At 39.1% G+C, this 20524-nt stretch overlaps 1 protein-coding gene across 1 annotated transcript in view; it reads right to left on the bottom strand.

Moving 5' to 3' along the window:
- The window catches only part of LOC149454639 (queuine/queuosine transporter SLC35F2-like), a 29708-nt gene extending 12151 nt beyond the window's left edge, over window positions 1-17557 (bottom strand). Inside the window, exons 1-6 of the mRNA XM_089687245.1 lie at window positions 17460-17557; window positions 13434-13609; window positions 11799-11926; window positions 7884-8043; window positions 3705-3861; window positions 2729-2781 (exon numbers count right to left, since the gene is read on the bottom strand). Coding sequence (XP_089543371.1) covers window positions 2729-2781; window positions 3705-3861; window positions 7884-8043; window positions 11799-11926; window positions 13434-13609; window positions 17460-17557 — 772 coding nt within the window. The remainder of the gene's footprint in view (window positions 1-2728; window positions 2782-3704; window positions 3862-7883; window positions 8044-11798; window positions 11927-13433; window positions 13610-17459) is intronic.
- Window positions 17558-20524: the final 2967 nt, after the last annotated feature.

Raw genomic sequence — 20524 nt, 5'->3', positions numbered from 1 at the left:
GGAGACGAATTAGAACCCTTGTCAGTTTTTATTGCTGTCTGTGTCCAGTTAGGAGATTCACCCTATTTGTCCTGTTTATCATTATCATTGAAAGTGAAAGTAAAAGAAAATCCCAAATTATGGGTTGTCCCCAGAAAAATAGAGGGAAAATTGTCCCCAGAAAAATAATAGAGGGAAATGGGGACACTAATTCTGGAGACCTGGGGGTCCCCAAGGGATTCATTTAATTTGCAGGGATTTTCTCTCACTTCTTGTTTTGGCTATGGGACAGGAAGTGAATGGAAATCTCCCCAATGGGACACAGATGGCAAAAAAAAAAAAAAAAAAATTATAGGGGTTACAATCCTTTCTTGTTCTATCTGAAATTAAAGAAAAAAATTTTTTGCCACAGTTCTACTTGAAACAAAACAAAAAGTAAAGGCCACGAAAATAGTTGCCCACGCAGTGGATTTTCACTATTAAAAAACAGGTAATAAAAATGCCAAGTCACCTGTCTCTCTCTATAGTCACTCTGCTGCTCTTGTCAGACCCAGCTTTCTGGGCTCTACCGGCCTTTAGTTACAGTATCCAGCTGCACAGGTCCATACCCTGGCCTCTCAATATGGGATCTACTGGCCACTTAGGCTCTTTTACTCAAAGACTCACAGACTCTTAGTCCCTTGGGCTTGCTTAGCCGTCTCAGCTTCCCCACTCCTCCAGACTTGCTCAGCTGTCCCAACTCTGCCAGTCCTGTGGGCAAGGAATCTCTCCAACATGGAGTGCAGTCTCCTGAATAGATTATATAAAAAAATGTATATATCTTCAAATACATATACAGGTGCCGTGCTCCATAATATAAACTTAAAATCATATACAAATGATCATATAAATAGTGATGTGAACAGTGATGTGGCTCCCAGGAGCAGAGACCGGAGCTGCACTGAAACAGAAGCTAAATGCGGAAGTAACTTTTTTACTCACAAAGGATAAGGCACTATTGTGGCTCTTTCTTACATGGTTTCCCAATATACTGGGAGGAGGAAATACCATCCCTAATTATCCATTGAGGCTCAGTGTGGAAGGAGGAATAAGGGGGACCTCTGGTGGCAGGAAAATGGCAATATAAATCCACAGCATGGATGGAAATACATATATAGTATGAAGATTACCACCCAGTCCTGATAGGACAAAAGTGTTGTTAGCCACTTTGTTTGGCTAATTAAGGAGGTGAGTGCACACCTATCTATAGAGCACGGGGAGTGTGGCACAACACTGTATTTGTCACTGAAAAGATATAAAGCACAAAGAGGACTATTTATGAATTTATTTTTGAGTATTTAAGTAGTAATATTTTGAAAAGCACTATACATTGCACTGATTTGAAGCACATACGTTTTTCACATCACTATTTATATGATCATTTGTATATGATTTTAAGTTTATATTATGGAGCGCGGCACCTGTATATGTATTTGAAGATATATACATTTTTTTACATGTTTTATGTTTCACACAGATAATGAGTATTGTGTAAAGTGTTGATGCACCATAATTTGATGTAATAGTTTGTTAATTAATTTATTGCACAAGGGGAGTATCACATTTTGGCTCACGAGTATTATTAATTTCTGCTGAATAGATCATCTGTCCTAATGGGAGTATACCCATCTCCTGGATGGAGAACACAACTGTCTCCTGACTTAGCTAAGGCCAGGCCTCACTTATAACTGTTGTGCACACTCTCACAACCTCCAGTTCTCCATTGGAACCTGGGTACAGAATTGAAGACCTCTTCCCACCCACATCTCTTTGAAGTTTCCAAGCTCCAGTTCCTGATAAGGGATTACCAAACCTGGAGAACACAGACAAGACAAACCTTCTCCACTCAGAAATAATTCTACAAAGCCCTTCAAACTGTAACCTTGAGAATCCTGTGTATCTTTTGCCTATACTCACACAAGAGCAAGGCCTAGCACTGTCAGCTCACAGATCTGCTAAAAACATTATATTAAATGTATTTTCTGATATGACCAAGGATATTTAGGAACAAGCTGATCTTATGAGTTAAAAGATAGTGCTCACCTTTATATTAAAAAGTTATCTTTTTAGAGCACCAACGTCTAATATAAAATTTACTCGAGTATTAAAGTGTTACTAAACCCACAACAGTAAAATCAGTCTGTATATGCAGTAAAGCATGCTTGTTATACTCACCGTGGAACCTAAGAGGTTAATCCTCTGCATTGTGTAAAAACACTGTTTGATCCTGACTTCTCTGATCCTCCCCTTCTTCCAGTGCCCTCCTCTTATCTCCTGATAAGATATATCATGTGGAGTCACTCTGCACATGCTTAGTTTGGTGTGTATTACTAGAAAGGGTTTTTTTTTCTTGGGAGAGTGCATGTGATCAGTACAGGGTCAATCGGTACTGTTCAGACAGAGGTCAGGGGTCCTGCATCCTACTACAGCAGAATGAAAACTTCTCCTACAAGATTAACCAGTGCTCGGCTGGACACTGATAGAAGTCACAAGACTGCTCTAACTGCTGATGAGAAAAGGTATTTAGCAGTTTATATTTATTAAAATAATTGCACTTCTATGTTCTGTGTACTGTGGGAGATCAGATATAGCCAATGCAGGGTCATGGGTCTGGTAACACTTTAAGCCACATTACTTGCCACTCAGCAGGCTCAATATTTTATGTGTTTATGAATAGAAAAAATAATCTATTGAAAGAAAAGTTACTTACCTACATTCCAATTCCAATCAATGCTGGCAACAGAAGCTGATTCAAGTACCATGCTTTGGTGATACATAAAATACAAAGAGAAAGAAAACAAATTAGGGATTCTAATTAGAATCCATAAGAGACGATAGTAAGTGCTGAGGCATCGGCCATCTTCACAATGGACTGGATCAATTAGGACATTTCCTTTTGACTTTGCCAACACATAGGTTTACTGTTCTGTGGTGGGAATGCACCAACTGAATAGTTCACCGATGTTTTCCGTAACGATGTACATATTGCCACCTTCTTGGATATACTTTTGTATGGTATGCTATAAAACAATGGATGTTCGAGACAGTTCCCTGCATGTAATGGTGATAGCGTAATACATGGGTGAGACAAAATAATAAGTATTAAAAGAAATCAGGACACTCAGACTTTGACCGTGATAGGAGGTACCAACCCATGTTCTAGGCTCTTGTACTACTACTTGCATTGTGTTTCTTGGATTCTTGACCCTCGGATTGTGATTTTGACTTCCAATAGCTTTTTGTCTTTCCCACCGTATCCTGTCCAATTAAGCCGTTGGATTTCAAACATGGCTATCTCTCAACTTTGCTTCTGTTTGTGAACTGGCACAACAGATACTCCAAAACCTGCTGAGGCCCTCACACTAGAACCACCTGCTTTCACAGAACATTCTCCAATTCCTTAAGTAGGTCCATGACACAACCCTGCTGGTTCCACCAGTCAAAATTGGGTTTTGCCCTCACTGACTTTAACAGGGAATGCACAGACTCATGTATAGCTGGCAAAAACAGGAGCAGTGAGAGGTGGTGATCACTGGAAGACCCTCAAAGAGTTAGATCTAGTTAGTGTGCAAGTATGATTTTACCCACAACTTGTCCTTGTGGCCTTCCATCCAAAACTAAATAAACATATCTGCTTGAGGTCTTCTTTATGGTGAATTATCTGCAAGCAAAGTATAGGTACTCACAGTTGTGTCCCACTGACAAATGCCCCGAACAGGCTCAGCATTGCCAGAAACTCCACACAAGATAACTTCTTCACCACATACTCCTGACACAGATCAGAAACTGCATACAAGCAAGCTCCCAGGATAACTAAGAAATCCCCAAACAGCACATCACCGCCTGCAAGGAAACACAAATAAAATATGGTTATTAAAGAAGAACTTCACTAGGTACTTAAAGTGGTTGTAAACCTCAGACATCAAATATGAACAAAGAATATCCCTCTATAGCATATCCCTCTGTACCTGTCTCAATTAAGAGCACCAAGTGTCATTTTTGTCTGCTGCCTCATTCCTCTGCTATCAGCATGAGTCACTTCTAAAAAAAAAATTTCTGACACCAGAGATAAAATGGGGACAAGGGAGGGACCTCCAGCAGACTGACAGCCTCAACTCTGTTCCTGTGAGCTGTGTGGAGGGGAGGGGGAGGGGGTCTCTTCCCTCCATTCAGCTCTCAGAGCTCTGCAGAGTGTAACTTCAGCTCTCTGCCCCCTTTTTTCTAAACTCTCAGACAAGCTTTAAAATTAAGCACTTTGAATGGATGTAGAGAAGGTAAGAATACAGATAAACAGGTACAACTTGTATAGGAGGATTTTTTTCATCTCTGTTTATCACCTGAGGCCAGTCACTTCGCTGGCTATATGTAAGGGTTTGATGTATTTAAAATGGGCACACATAATAATATCCTTTTTATTTAAGGAATCTATAGCCATTAGGTAGATACTACTAAAATTTTCTCCAAAGCTGGACCTAGAGCCTATAGCTTAGGAATATCCACCATTAACTGAGGTGTCAACCATCTCTTATCTTCCATCCTGTTTTAGGCACATTGCAAGTGAGATAATTAACAAGACACAAGTTTCTAAAAGATGGCAACAGAATTCTATGGTTGAAGACATTTTAACTTGGATTGGGAGCAGTACTAGTTATCCTAGTGACTGAACAATGTCTCACTGATTCGCCAGCGAGGCAGCAACACCATAGAAGAAGATGCTCTCTTAGCGAATCTATTGCTGGCACGTTGACACAAGTGGCAGGGTTACGTGTGTGAGATGAATCTCAAGCCCGCAGTAGCTGACCTCACAAAAAGATATTGATAGGATAGAAAGAGTCCAGAGATGAGTAACAAAATGGTGAAAGGTCTTGGGACCAAGAACACGGGGACATAAACTCAAACTAGCAGTAGAAAAAGTTAAAATGAACGCTTAGAAATTATTACTTTACTGAAAGAGTAGCTGATGCTTGGAATAGACTTCCAGTCAACAGTAAGTGGCTTCAAACATGCTTGGGACAACCATAGATCGGGGAGGAGTGTGCGGATGACGTAATGACGTTACCATTCATCGGGACAGTGGTTGTAGTACTCTGTAAACGGCTCTTGGAACGACATTACAGCAGGCAATAGCATTCACTAAGTGGGCCCGTGCTTTGCCTTGCCTTACATTAAATTACGTATGGTGTCTGTTTTTAGCATGTACAGGACTCTGCTGCGGAGATGATACTGCCATCTTGTCTCTAATCAGTTCATCACTGGATGTTCATCATACCTGGTGCAAAATACACCTCCAGAACTTGAGTGTATTTCTTATGTTTAATTGATGAATAAAAGTTTAAAAGGATAAAGCACTATGTTGAGTTCTTTTTAATGAGGAATACGGCTGATACAAAGACGCTTATCAGGAGGGAGCTTACTTTGGAGTCTTCATTCAGCAAGCTGATCTTCTGAGTCTATATGGGACCAAAAGTACAGTTAGACCGTAACATTGTATAATGTGACGTCGCACTGCGTGAGGAGAGCAGATATATGGTGGAGGATGTCTTTGTACGGGAATTTATGACAGATGCACATATATTTAGTTACCCAAAAGAAGGGTTTACTGGAGAACACTTTATTGATTGAACTTGAGTTTCTGAATGACTTTTGTTTGATTCATACCTAAATATAATATGTGTGGTTTTTGTTTTTTATATATATATATATATTTTTTTTTTATATTTCAATATTAATAATTTTTTCGACTATTTTGTTTTCCATATATATATATATTTTTTTTTTCCACTTTGTTTTTTGTTATATAAGGATTGTGCCATTGTTTCATGTAGTGCAGCATTTTTTCACTTCACAATATGAAACCATAAATCAATAGACGAAAAAAATATAATTTCTTTAAACCTGTTCATACGTTATACAATCACTTTAATTTTGTCAAAACCATTTAATATGAGGACAAACCAAAATAATGCATGCATTTAGTATCCAATAAGGCAAGCCCTTGCACTGTTGATGGTAAATCTAAGGCTTGTTTCTCATGGGCTTCAGCGTGTATAAGAGCAGTATGAACAGCAAGCTTTTATGATATTTTCAGAAAGCTTTTGCAAAGCTTCTAGCAAGTTATGAGCAGCTTTCTCTAAGCCTCTGAAGTGCCCTTCAGCTTCTTTTAAAAATGTTATAGGCAGATCTTAATGGGAGTGCTGATTGTCACCTTAAACAAGCTGCTAGCTGGTCTTGGCAGGTGTTCAACAAGTTCCAAGTAGTGCTGAAGCCTGCTAGCAGCTTGCTTAAAGTGGCAATCAGTACTCTCATTAGGATCTGTGTTCAACATTTACAAACTAGAGCTGAATGCTACTTTAAAAGCTTCAGCAAAGTTTGCCAAAAACGGAAGCCTGTGTGAAAAAGTCCTAACAGAGATTGTATTGTATTACATGGCCAGCCTTATGAGTCTGGCTTCACTGCTACTGTCACTGCTACCATTATTAAGATGTTATAGGGTCTCCTGGTTTTGTGCTCCAATGTAATTGTCTTGCACTTAATATTGTGTGTTTTGACTCATATGCAGAATGTTCAAATTTGTAAGCAGTGTACATTAACTACTTTCCTTCCAGAAGATTTACCCCCCTTCCTGACCAGACCATGTTTGCGGTACATCGCTACATTACTCTGACAATTGTGCGATCATGCAATGCTGTACATAAATGAAATCTACGTCATTTTTTCCCCACAAATACAGAATTCTTTTGGTGGTATTTAATCATCTCTGATGGTATTTTTTTGCTTATAGCATAAAAAATAAAAAAACACCATTTTGAAAAAGAAAAATAATATTTTTGACTTTTTGCTATAAAACATATCCAATGAAAAAATTTAAACAATAAAATTTCTTCATAAATTTAGGTCAAAATGTATTCTGCTACGTCTTTGCTAAAAATAAAATCCCAATACATGTAAATTAATTGGTTTACGTGAACGTTATAGCATCTACAAATGGCGGTATATATACACTGGAATATATATATTTTTTATAATACTAGTAATGGCGGCGATCAGCGACAGGCATTTGAACACTGGGTCGGAACGAACGGCCACTGACATCTCCAATGACACAAATACAGTGATCAGTGCTAATAAAAAGCACTGACGCTATAGTAATGACACTGGGCAGGAAGGGGTTAACATCTGCGTCAATCAAAGGGTTCATTGTGTTGTGCTTACACTGTGTGCTGTTTTACTAAGGAGACATGCTGCTTTCTCTCTTTCTGCTCTGCAGAGAGAGAGAAAGCAGCATGTCCATGCTGACAGGGGAGAGATCTTTGTTGTTTACACACAGATCTCTCCCGTCAGCTTTAGTGGCGATCAGCACTTGCTCCCCCTACCTATAAATAAATTATCTTGTGCAGAGCGGCTACTCTGTAGCACTGTATCAGGCGGTAGGTAAGCGGCTAAAGAGAACCCGTCACCAATCGGTACCAAATCTAAGCCTCAACTGTTGCTTTGTTAGATTAATGCAGTTTTTGCCTCCCATGGATTTCATAATTTGGTATTAATTAATTAAATTCTCACCATGCCAGACTTGAAATGATACCGTAAGGATGTCATATATCTTGCCTGAAATCAGGTCTGATAACAGATACTCAAAAATTTCCTTCTAACAGCGGTAAGGTCAGAATTACATTAAAGAAAATAAATGTTTTATGAACTGACATTTTACATTTTTCCAGCAGCCTGCAGTTATCAGCCCTGAGCTGTAGACCACCTTCATGGGACCTTACTGCTTTTATATAGAGAATGCAACTGAATAACAGCACACAATATCACATAATAATGGCATAATCAACAATGGTGGAGAGGAAAACTTGGGCTCTCACCTTTACCATCTGCTCTTCCAGACAGGACATCTGCATATACCAGGGTTCCAACACCCGAAAGGCAGACCGCAACTGCAATGTAATGGATCAATTTGTATCTTGAATGAAGTATAAACCAAGAAAGGACCATCAATGCAGGGATTGCAACACAATCCAAAAGCTAAATAAACGGAAAGAATTATGCAATATAAATGTTTTTAATAAAGTTTGAGGAGCTTTGAATGTTCTTATTCTTTCGGTTGCATTCTCCATAATAACAACATTTGTGGATCTTGAGCTATACCCTTTGGCGGATGTACTGCCAACTTAAATCTGTCATTTTGACAGCAGAGTCTCCCTCTCTAGTACAGGATAGCCAACAACAACTGCCCTAGGGATGAAAATTGTCCTGGCACATTAAATGATGACTTACCTCATATGTTAAAGAACAATTTATCAATCCTTAGTCATCCTTGTTTAGCCATTATCAACTAATTTGTTATTGTTCACAAATTGTCAATTGTCAGTTTAAGTAACGTATTGCCGTATAGCAAAAAATGGCCTGGTTAGGAAGGGGGGTAATTCCTCTGGAGGGCAAGTGGTTTAGAAAACTGGTCAATAGCTCTGTTATAGGATATGTTCCCTTCTACCAACTGTGTGTAGTTTCAGCACGGATTATATCAGCTCACCTGTTATTATTGTATGTATATTGTTCCCATTTGATTAGCTATGTAATCATTGTCTGATTCTGGTCCTACTCATGGATCGGTTGACCCACACATTTTGCTGATTAGTACCAGTATTTTCCACAAAGCTGTACAGAATACTTTACTGAGGCGACCTATGGCTCATGTCTTTTTTGCCCATTCTGTAGGTGAAGTTTTTCTGCTTTTATGTTGGCTTTGCAAATATACATAGCTGTTGATGTTCTGACATGATATATATGAGAAGCTTTGCCAAAATAAACGAATTTAGGCTCCATCCACACTTTCTGCAGAAAAAAAAAAACGCTAAATGCTCCTAAACCGTACTTAAAATGCTCCTAAACGTTACTGAAGCACTATTACAAGCCAGGACAAAAACAACATTATCAGCATTTTTCCCTAGCATTTATTGAGCTTATAAAAAAATGCTACTGTGCGTGGAGCTTCAAGAGGAGAACTGTTGTCACCTTAAAATATATGTGAACCTCCGCTTTGTAAAACAACCAACTCCGTTTAAAATAGAAATGAAAGGCAATACATTAGTGTGTATATATATATATATATATATATATATATATATATACACACACACATATATATATATACATACACACACACACATATATATACATATATACACACAGTTAAGTCCATATATATTTGGACACAAGCACAATTTTAGGTTTTTCAGGTATTTACCAAAACATATTCAAGTTATAGTTATATAATGGATATGGGCTGAAAGTGCACACACTCAGGTTTAATTTGAGGGAATGTACATCCAAATTGGAGGAAGGGTTTAGGAATTACAGTTAACAGTAGCCATCCCTCCTTTTTCAAGGGACCAAAAGTAATTGGACAGTTGAATATAATCATAAATAAAATGTTCCTTTTTAATATTTTGTTGAGAATTCTTTACTGGCAATGACTGCCTGAAGTCTGGAACCCATGGACATTACCAAAGACTGGGTTTCCTCCTTTTTGATGCTTTGCCAGGCTCTAACTGCAGCTGTCTTCAGTTGTTCTTTGTTTGTGGGTCTTTCTACCTTTAGTTTTGCCTTCAGCAACTGAAATGCATGCTCAATTGGGTTGAGATCAGATGATTGACTCGGCCATTGCAGAATATTCCACTTTTCCTTCAACAGCTCCTGAGTTGCTTTTGCAGTGTGTTTTGGATGATTGTCCATCTGTACTGTGAAGCGCCGTCCAATCAACTTTGCTGCATTTGGCTGAATCTGGGCTGACAGTAGATCTCTAAACACTGCAGAATTCACATGGCTGCTTCTGTCTTCTGTCACATTATCAATAAACACCAATGACAACACCAATGACCCAGTGCCACTGGAAGTCATGCATGCCCATGCCATCACACTGCCTCCACCATGTTTTACAACTGTGCTTTGGATCATGAGCTGTTCCAAGCCTTCTCCACACTTTTTTCTTCCCATCATTCTGGTACAGATTAATCTTAGTTTCATCCATCCAAAGAATGCTTTTCCAGAACTGATCTGGCTTTTTCAGATGTTTTTTGGCAAAGTCTAATCTGGCTTTTCTATTCTTCAGGCTTATGAATGGTTTGCACCTTGTGGTGAACCCTCTGTATTTGCTTTGGTGAAGACTTCTCTTGATTGTAGACTTTGACAATGATACGCTCACCTCCTGGAGAGTGTCCTTCACTTGTCTGGGTGTTGTGAATGGGTTTTTCTTTACCATAGAGAGGATCCTGCGATCATCCACCACTGTTGTCTCCCATAAACGTCCATGCCTTTTTATGTTGCTGAGCTCATCAGTGCGTTCTTCTTTCCTCAGAATGTACCAAACTGTTTATATGGTCACTCCTAATGTTGCTGCTATCTTTCTGATGGATTTGTTTAGTTTTTGAAGCCTTACAGTGGTCTGCTTCACTTGCATGGATAGCTCCTTTGAACTCATGATGTAGGTTCACAGCAATAGATTCCAAATGCAAATACCACACTTAGAATCAACTCCAGACCTTTTACCTGCTTAATTGATGAAGAAATAACAAAGGAGTAGCCCACACCTGGCCATGAAACAGCTTTTGATTCAATTGTCCAATTACTTTTGGTCCCTTGAAAAAGGAGGGATGGCTAATCTTAACAGCTGTAATCCCTAAACCCTTCCTCCAATTTGGATGTACATACCCTCAAATTAAACCTGAGAGTGTGCACCTTCAGCCCTTATCAATTATATAACTATAGCTTGAATATGTTTTGGTAAATACCTGAAAAACAAAAACTAAAATTGTGCCGGTGTCAAAATATATATGGACCTAAGTGTGTGCGTATGTATGTATGTATATATATATATATATATATATATATATATATATATATATATATATATATATATATATATATATTTATTTTTTTCATTATTGATCACATAATCCCTGTTCTCAACTGCTTAAGGGGCTTAGAGAGCTGGGGGTAGAGAAGCAACAGTACGCTGATCTTCCTAGTGAGTTACCGTGTAGGGGGCATGTCAGCACAAGCCTGACCATTGGAGGAAAGGCAAGCTGTTCTCCCAGCACAGCCAGAAAAGTGGACATCCTGGATGTGCTATCATGCCTAGTGTGTTCAGTTTGAAATAGGAAAGCAGAGGGACTGGCATGAACACAAGATATTTCATACAAAGGAAGCAATACAAAGAGAACAGGATGCTTTTTTACACAAGTACATGGTAGGACACATGGTACATTGAAGGACACAGCAAGCACATAGCAGGAATATGAAATGTTGGGGTAATATACTCTTTAAGACAGGAAGTTGTTAGGAGTACAGAATATCTCCTGCTTTCCTTATCTCAATAAAATAGGCGAAGGTTTCTGTAGTCCACCGAGAGATCTGTGAGCAATAAAACAGATAACAGCTGTTACATTGTTTGCAGATATTAACAGAGTACAGAAAGTTGTCACCTAAGAAGATTTCTGGTAGGATCAGTGGGTATTCATTTGTACTTATTGAACAGATATAACAAAACTCTTTTAGTGGTATATTTAAGAGTACAAAACCAGAAGTTCATTATTTGGACTTATATACACTTTTCAACTCCTACCAGTCACTTAAATATCATGCTTGGCCAGGTCATCGATTCTAAATACTAAAGCCAGAGACAGCCAAACAATTTGAATTTTCAGAGGGAGGTCAGCAATAACAGCTTACATATTTTTCTCTGCGGGATTACCCTTTAACCAACTAACATTTCATCTTACCTGAACACTGATAAGGGTTGTGTACTGGAAGGCTTTAACCATACAATAGTTTCCTTCCACATCAACCACAGCCAGAAATAGATACTTCCACCACTTGTTTTTCAGAATGTACAGAAGTCCACTTTCTCCTGTTCCAAAGAGTTAAAAGCAGTGAAAACATTTAGACATTTTATGATTATCTTTTTTTTTTCTATATAGCTCAAGAGAACACTATACATCCAGATAAGTTTTGGAAAGGACGCAGATAACTGTGCAAGATCATAGCCAAGGACTGAGCAAGGCATGAGACCTTCTTATCTGTGCTACATACACAAAACATAAAATATACAACTGTGAAAAAAAGTCTCCTGTCCATGAGCTGTGCCCCAATTAGCTCTGATTACACCCAGTCCATGTTTGCTAAAATGCTGGAAAAAAAAGCAAAGTCTTCATGATTAGAGAGCAGCCACAAGCAAGGACTGCATGATGCTCAATAATATGACGCACAAATATTGCACTTCATCCAGGGTAAAGATCACCATACACCAATAGGTTTTTTCATTCAGCCTGCTGGTCTAAAGTGGTTGTAAACTCTTACATATACCCAGTGAAGTGACTGGCCTCAGGTGATACACAGAGATTAAACTAATTCTCCTACATAAGTTGTACCTGTTTATCTGCAGTTTTCTCTTCTCTATAGCTGTTGAAAGTCCAAAATGTATACAGCTTGTCTGAGCTTTCAGAGAGCTGAATTGGCTAAGTGGTTAGCACTTCCACCTAACAGCACTAGGATTGTTGGTTCAAACCCTAACCATGACGCTACCTGCCTAGACTTTGTATGTTCTCCCTGTGGGTTTCCTCTGGGTGCTCATAATTCCTCCCACATTCCAAAGACGTGCTGGTAGGTTAATTGGTTCCTGTCTAAATTGGCCCTTGTATGTATATGTATGAGTTAGGGACCTCAGATTGAGGCTTACGGACTGAAGTGAATGCACAATATAAATGTGTAAAGAGCTGCGTAACTTGACAATGCTAAATAAGTACCTATAATAATATATATATATTGTACAGGACACCGGGAGTATGTCCTGGATGGTAGATACATTTCCCCGATATTTGCTGTGTTCTCTGTAAGGGAGGCTTAAATGGCAGCAGAGGGAAATTGGCAGGTGTGTCAAGGAAGTGGAGAGAGACTCACAGGCTGTGAGGCAAGTGAAAGCTCTCGGACAAACTGAGACAGGGACTGCTGATCCCTCAATGTGGCCTGCCTGGCACCCTTGTTATGGGGGAGCCTAACCCCCTGCATGGGACTGAAGATTGTGGTGAGCTTATGATTTAGCTTCTGAAACCAGCTTTTGGGACGGTTTATATACTTTTACTGAATTAAGCTGTCTTTTGTTTTTCATGAACCAAATAAATAAACTGTTGCTTTCACCAAACTGGCTGGAGGGCATTCACAAGTTACCCCGTATCACAATATATATATATATATATATATATATATATATATATATATAATGTTTTGGGGGTTTTTTTGCCTTTGTAGAAACAATTAAAAAAGAAAAAAGATCATAAATCAGTCTATATTTTAAAAAAAATATATAGGAAAACTATTTTATAGTTTATCTTTAGGAGCAAAAAAAATGTATGTCGTACCTGATCTACATGCAAGCCAGAAAGTATAAACAAGGGACAGCAAAAAATAGGTGATGAAGTTCTGCATTACTGGTGTATCGACCATATAATTATCTACAAGGAGCTGGCTGGTCACGGATGTTCCACATAAGAAGAGAGACAACAACTGCCCCAGAAGAACAATCTTCAGGATGTGACTGCAAAACAGTTGAAAAAAACTAGGTCAAGGAAAATAGTGAAAGTTTAAAAAAACATGCATGATTATACATCCTAAAATGATCTGCATATTATATGTCATGGCAGTTTTAACATGCCTTATGATAAAAAACAGCATGACTTAGTTTACGCTTGCAATTGAGGGACAATAAAAATAGGTGGTTTTTACCCCAACCCAGCAGGACCTAATTTTTCATGCATTGATATGTGTTTAAAGACTATTAAAAAGGTGAGCTTTTCAGATGAAGGTAAATCCCTTCTGATGGACCCGGGATGAAATGGTTTCCTCTCACTGACTAAAGAATGGTCTGACTAAAGCTGGTTGTAGATGGTCAGGAAATCAAACTAAAGATCATTTGAAAACAGAAATGATTGATAGCGCATTCCATTCACCCAACACTATAATCCAAAAATTTCCACCTATCCTCTACATAGTATCGTTTTTGTGTTTGATCCTGGCTGAATGGCTCATGCGCATTATGCTTTCTTTTCCCACTGCACACACTTAGTTCGAACAAAATTTTTCAACATGACTATTTGGTTTTTTTTTTTAATTAAAAAAATAATAGTCGAATTGAGCACAATAATCAATAGAATATCAAACAATGGTTCGGTTGTCTTGATTTTTTGTTCAATATTCTACCCATCTATGGCCAGCTTAATGCAGCTTGTCTAATTGCAAAAAACACACGCTACATATGGACTCTAAGAAGAAAATATCAGCCAGGTAATAATTATTTAATAGCCCAAAACCACACTGATACAGACTATACATTGCTAACAAGTGTACAAATACATATAAATAAATATACACTGCTGCTACCTCAAAATATTATCAACAAGTGAATTAAAGGTGATCCAGCTATACATACATCTCCACCCCACTGGTAGCCCCATGAAAGACAACCTCAAATATCACTACTTAACATAGATAACATTTAGTGCAAAATAAATGAATACATTTTTTTGCACCTAATATTATTTATGTTAGGTTGTGATATTTGAGATCGTCGCTACAAGTGGGGTTGAAATGTATGTATAGCTGGTTCACTTTTAATTCACTTGTTGTTAATAATTATTGGCAAAAAACAATCATTTTCAACAAGTTTAGACTGCAAGGCAAGCCATAGATGATGCGATTTTTTGTCTTGCAACCATGGGCTGGAAAAAGAAAAGAAATGGATTCTCCCATCAACACAGTCAGTGTTAATGGAGGAATCCTTAATGCAGAGCTATTGTGTTCTCCCAGCAGGGGGACACATGCCTGATGAAGTGGTCCTGCAAGACTTCGAAACGTTGCCTTGTTGTAACTATGTGATCGTTCATTAAAACTTTTGGACCCATATTTGTGATCCTCGGTGTGCTGTTGACATTCTCCCCTCTCAGCAGAGGGGGTGCAGGGAGTCAGTGATCACTGTTATAGGTTATAACCGCTGGCAATAATCGCATGTAAACATCCGACATGCTAGTTGTACCCAAGTCGATCTATGGATCAACATGGGTACAATCAGCCCAATACAATAGATGGGTACAATATATGGTTCGAATTTTGGCCTTTTCAGCAAGGACTCAAACCATTTCTGGCAGGCTTAACCCACTTGTCTTAAATTGTATGGTAACTTTATGGTCTCCCTTTATTTTGTAAAGCACTGTGCAAACTATAAATCCTGTATAATAATGGAGACAGTCATACATGGAAATAAAATCGGTTATCTGTAGATTGAGCAGCACATGGCATGTTAATTAGCTGTATTGTATTTATACATCATAGAAAGGTGGTTGGCCCTTCATGGCACTGGCTGTCCTATTCACATGCATATTTGGAGGTGTGATTACACAAAAGCTCAGCTACCAGAAACACCCAAACACTGACAATGAACCAGACTTGCTAGTTTCTTACTACAAACATCATAAGTAGGCAGTGCAGCGCTGGAGCAACAGCAATATATAACAAAGAGATGACAATCATAAAGGTAAATCACCATATATCAAATATCACCTGGATTATGAGTTTCAAGTTTATAAAAGGACATTTTCACCTATACGCACCTGTGATCACTTTAATATGAGTTTTATATATATCTGTACGCACATTGTCACTTTGTATTAACACTCTTTAATTTATATGAAATTGGCCTATACTTGGATATATGGTGATTTACCTTTATGATTGTCATCTCTTTGTTATATATTGCTATTGCTCCAGCGCTGCACCGCCTACTTATGATGTTTATATTTTGAAGGAGTATTTGGTATCTCTTTAGTGTTTCTAGCAGCTTATCAATTAGCGCTCACTTTTTACTTATTGTCTTCAGTTTCTTACTACACTTAGCACTCCTAATACAAATGAAAAATGATTGGCTTAGTGGACTTTAAGGGCATGATATTCTAGAGGGTCCGTAGAGTTCAAAATTCCAGCAGTCATTCTCAGCTTTGCAAATCTTTATAATTTTTTTTTTTAAGGACATAAAAGTTTCCTTTTACTTAAGCAAATTATTCTATATACTTTTGATGCCCCCAGCCTGTCTGATAGCAAAATAAAATCTACAACCGGGCATACTGGTGGTTAGGTCTTGAACTGCCCATTGATTACTCTGGACAAGGTTACAGAAATCATGAATCAGTGATGTATGGTACATTAGTCAGGTTTTTTTTTTCTTTGTTTAACCAGTGGGTCGAACAAAAAAAAAAAATGGATTCCATTCCCACATTCGATGTGGATGGGGGAATCCTCCCACTGAGCTAGTGTGTTCTGATGGCGGGGAGACTTTCTGGCTATCAGAATACACTGATCAACGTTACATGCTATAGCCGGCAGTGCTGATCGAACAGGGAAAATCCAACAGGGTGGTTCTACAAAAGTCTGACAGCATATCACTGATTTGTACAGGTTGCTGGGCACAGCTGTATCTCAACAACTATGACTCCGATACGCAGAAACACACTGAATTCTAGGAGTGTACATGCAGCCCATGGAAACCTCGATTTTCTTTCCATCACGGGTAGAAGGAAAGAAATGTGCTGGATTCCCCCATCAACACAGTCAGTGTTGATGGAGGAATGCCTCCTGCAATGCTATTGTGTTCTGCCTGGGGAACCTTCCTGGTGATCAGAACACAATGGTTACTGCTAGCAGCTACAGCCACTGGCAGTAATTGAATGTCAAACAATCCCACAGGCTGGCTGTACCCAAGTCGATCGATGGATCAACTTTGGTACAATCAGCCTGCCCATACAAGGGTCAAATTTTGGTTGGTCCTTGCTACATCAACCAAATTTCGATTCATGAATGGCCTGATAGCACCCATGTGCATGAGCCCTTGTGTAGTTTCTAGCATTAACTTGCAACTCTACACTGCATGGAAACCAAAATTATACAATCAACATTCAATACCAGTCATTCACCCCACCACACTGCAGTGCAGGAGTACTTTTTTTTTTTCTTTTAATCCATTCTGTCCCAAATATTACATTTCTTCTGCATTAAAGCATCTTTTCAGTTGCATAGGAATGAATTGTACCATTTTTTAAGGGGGGGGAAACCAAATACGTTTTTTCTTTAGGTACTTTAGCACTGCTTTGTTTAAACTGTCTGTAGTTTCAGTACAAAAGTTACAGCTCATTTTTTAATATTTTTTTTTTAGTTTTGGATAGAATGATGTGGTGGTCTGCCACTAATAGGGAGATTCACTATCTCTATTGATCTTGCTGACACTCTTGGAAAGCCCCTTTGTTATAAAAGCTGGAGACAAGCCTGATGTGAACATACAATATTTGCAGCTCTGCATACATTTTTGGGGTTATACAAATACCTGAAATAAATAAGTTTACCATGAGAAAATCTTCCTCCAGAGACATCTGTATGCTGGATCTCCGTGTGCTGGAGGTCTTGGATGGCCCAGCAATGGCTGGATGGCTCCTGCATCCATCACCCTGCAGTCTCATGTAAGACTACTGACCAGAGACACTGAGAAGGAGATAATACTACCAATTTGCATAACAGTAGTAAAGTCCACACCCCAAAACAATACACATCCCATACACAAAATGTACAAGTAAGAGCTTGATCACATTACATTATTACATTACATCGAGTTTATATAGCGCCAAAGGGTTTGCTCAGTGCTGTACAATAGAGGGGGGGACAATACATGAAACAGTACAGCAACTATAAACAGCACACGAGGGGTTAGAGGGCCCTGATCTTTCGAGCTTACAATCTAGGAGGGAGGGGGTAGTGGTACAGGAGGAAGTGGCTGTGGGGGATGGAGTGGTAGGAGGAATGAAGGAGAAGGCAGTTAGGTGAGGGTGGGGTAGGCTTCCCTGAAGAGGTGGGTTTTCAGGGAGCTCCTGAAGGTGAGGAGGGAAGGTGACAGTCTGATGGATTGGAGTAGTGAGTTCCAGAGGATGGGGGAGGACCTGGAGAAGTCTTGCAGACGTACGTGGGAGGAGGAGACCAGGGGGCAAGATAGAAGGAGGTCCTGTGAAGAGCGAAGGGTACGGGTGGGATGATACCTGGGAATCAGGTTGGTGAGGTAGTTAGGGGCAGTGTTAGGGCGTGTTGTGTTGATAGCAGTTGCACTGCATTTTTAATATTTTTTTTTGTAAGTAATTTGCATTTACTAAAATGGCAAGCACCCCTAGCACACAGCAATTCAGACCATTTTCCAGCATATTTCAGCGCATTGCTGTGAACATGTACTATTGAAGAAAAATTAGCAGGCACTTGAAAATAAAGCAAAAGCCTAAGCGATACTATGAGATTCAATAAAAAGGGCGGCCTGTTTATTATATAAAAAAAAAAACAACAACAAAAAAACCCCCACATCTATCATGCTATGAAAGCATGCAGAGACTAGTTGGACTTATGGACATAACTTAGCAGCTACCAGGTCCATGCAACACATGACTACTCTTGTTTAGTCTATCAAGATAGGTGGTCTTCAGACACCTGTGGTGCCGACTATCAGCGAGGAAAAAAAACTGGATAAAAAACTGGATCCCCAACTCATCTGATTGCTTCACCATCCAACAATGGTTTGGCTAGCAGTGTCTGCTGCCCATAGACATTCCACACCAGGTCCAAAAGGGCCAAATTTGGACACCTATAAAAGCTGGCTATAGACATGAGAGTACAATCAGATATACAGGTCACACTGGTAGCTAATGCATGGCTAATCTACAGAAACCTAGATGCAGTTAATGAAAACTGGTTGTAGCTATATTACAGTAGAATATTGGGGTCCTAATATCAGTCTCCATCCAAAGAAACCATTTGCTTGTGGGGCTATTTTCTTTAAAACACAAGCTGGTTGGTTCAGTGGCCTTTACCTATTTAATGCCTTGAGGATCTCTTTATAACTGTGGAGGAGACCATAGTTTCAAGCTGCCTTAGAGCAAACACTAATGTGAATTTCATTTTGTAATCTCTATGGGCTTTTTTTATGCTACTTTTTCTGGTACAGGACATGTTGTCTCTGAAGTTGATGCATTGAATGTAGAAAAAATGGCCAATGGATTTGAGGAACTTTTATAAGAGCCAAAAATTGTAATGACTAGTCAACTGGGTCAGAAAATCTCCAAAACTGGAGCTCTTGTGAGATGTTCCCAGTCTGCAGTAATCAGGACCTACCAAGAGTGGACCAAGGAAGGAAAACAAGCAAACCAGGGGCAGGATCATAAGCGGCCAAGGCTCATTAATGCACGTGGGGAGCAAAAGCCAGCCGTGTAGTCTGATCCAACTGAAGAGCCACTGCAGCTAAAATTGCTGAAAAACTTCATCCTAGTTCCAACAAAAAGGTGTCAGAACACACAGCGCATCAGTTTGTTCTGTATGGGGCTGTGTATCTGCAGACTGGTCAAGGTACCTGTACTGACTCGTGTCCACAGCCAAAAGTGCCTACAATGGGATGTGAGCATCAGACCTGGATCATGGAGCAATTGAAGAAGTCTTGGTCTAATGAATTCAAGAATGGTTTGAGGAATATGAGTTTGCGGTGCTGACCTGGCCTCTAAATTCTCCAGAACTCACTTAAATCGAGCACCTACGGGATGTACTGGAAAAACAAGTCTGATCCATGCAGGCCACACCTTGCAATTTACAAGACTAAGGCTCCGTTCACACCTATGCAGTTTGCTTTTTGTCCATTTTGCAGTGATTTTTTTGTTTTCTACATGCGGTTTTGACAGGTTTTTGATGTGTTTTGCATTTTGTTCAGCTTTTTTTTTTTTGTTAAAGTGGAATTTTTTTTTTTGCTGGGCAGAATAAACACACAGCGCAGCAAAAATGCACTACCATGCATTTCAGCAGCTTCTCCATTGAACTTTATTGTAGCAAAAACACTGTTTTTTGGTTTTAAGAGTCCCTGACCCTTTCCAAAAATGCAGCAGCTCAAAAAAGCATAGAAGTTAAAAGTGTTCCATAGGAAACCATGTTAAATGGACTGTTGTGCGTTTCTGCAAAAAGCATTAACAAACGCACTGGTGTGAACGGAGCCTAAAGGATCTGCTAGTGCCGGCTTTGTGCCAGATACCACAGCATTCCTTCAGAGGTCTAGTGGAGTCCATGCCTCAACGGAGTATGGTGGGTGGCCATAATGTTATGGCAGATCACTGTAAGTACCAACATACAAGCCAACATTCTGTGCTTTGTGGTGAGGCAAGAAACCATGGCAAAGGGTAGTAGGGTTAACTCTGGTGATAGAACCCATTTCCTGTCTGATACTACAAATTAACCAATGGACAGAGAACAAGAGAAATGAATTTGGATATGGAATTTCAATTTTAAAACATTTTTGGAAATTTGGAGCCAAAAGCAACCTTTTGTAATAGAAACACTGCCACAAACCTAAAAAATTAAACAGAAAAGCACAGAAAAATCAAGTATTTTAAATGTT

The sequence above is a fragment of the Staurois parvus genome, unplaced genomic scaffold (genome assembly GCF_062004578.1).
Source record: "Staurois parvus isolate SC_StPar_1 unplaced genomic scaffold, SC_StPar_1.0 ptg000422l, whole genome shotgun sequence".
In the NCBI taxonomy this organism is placed as follows: Eukaryota; Metazoa; Chordata; class Amphibia; order Anura; family Ranidae; genus Staurois; species Staurois parvus.
Note: the sequence above shows the minus strand (reverse complement) of the source record. Positions and strands in the feature narration are given on the sequence as shown.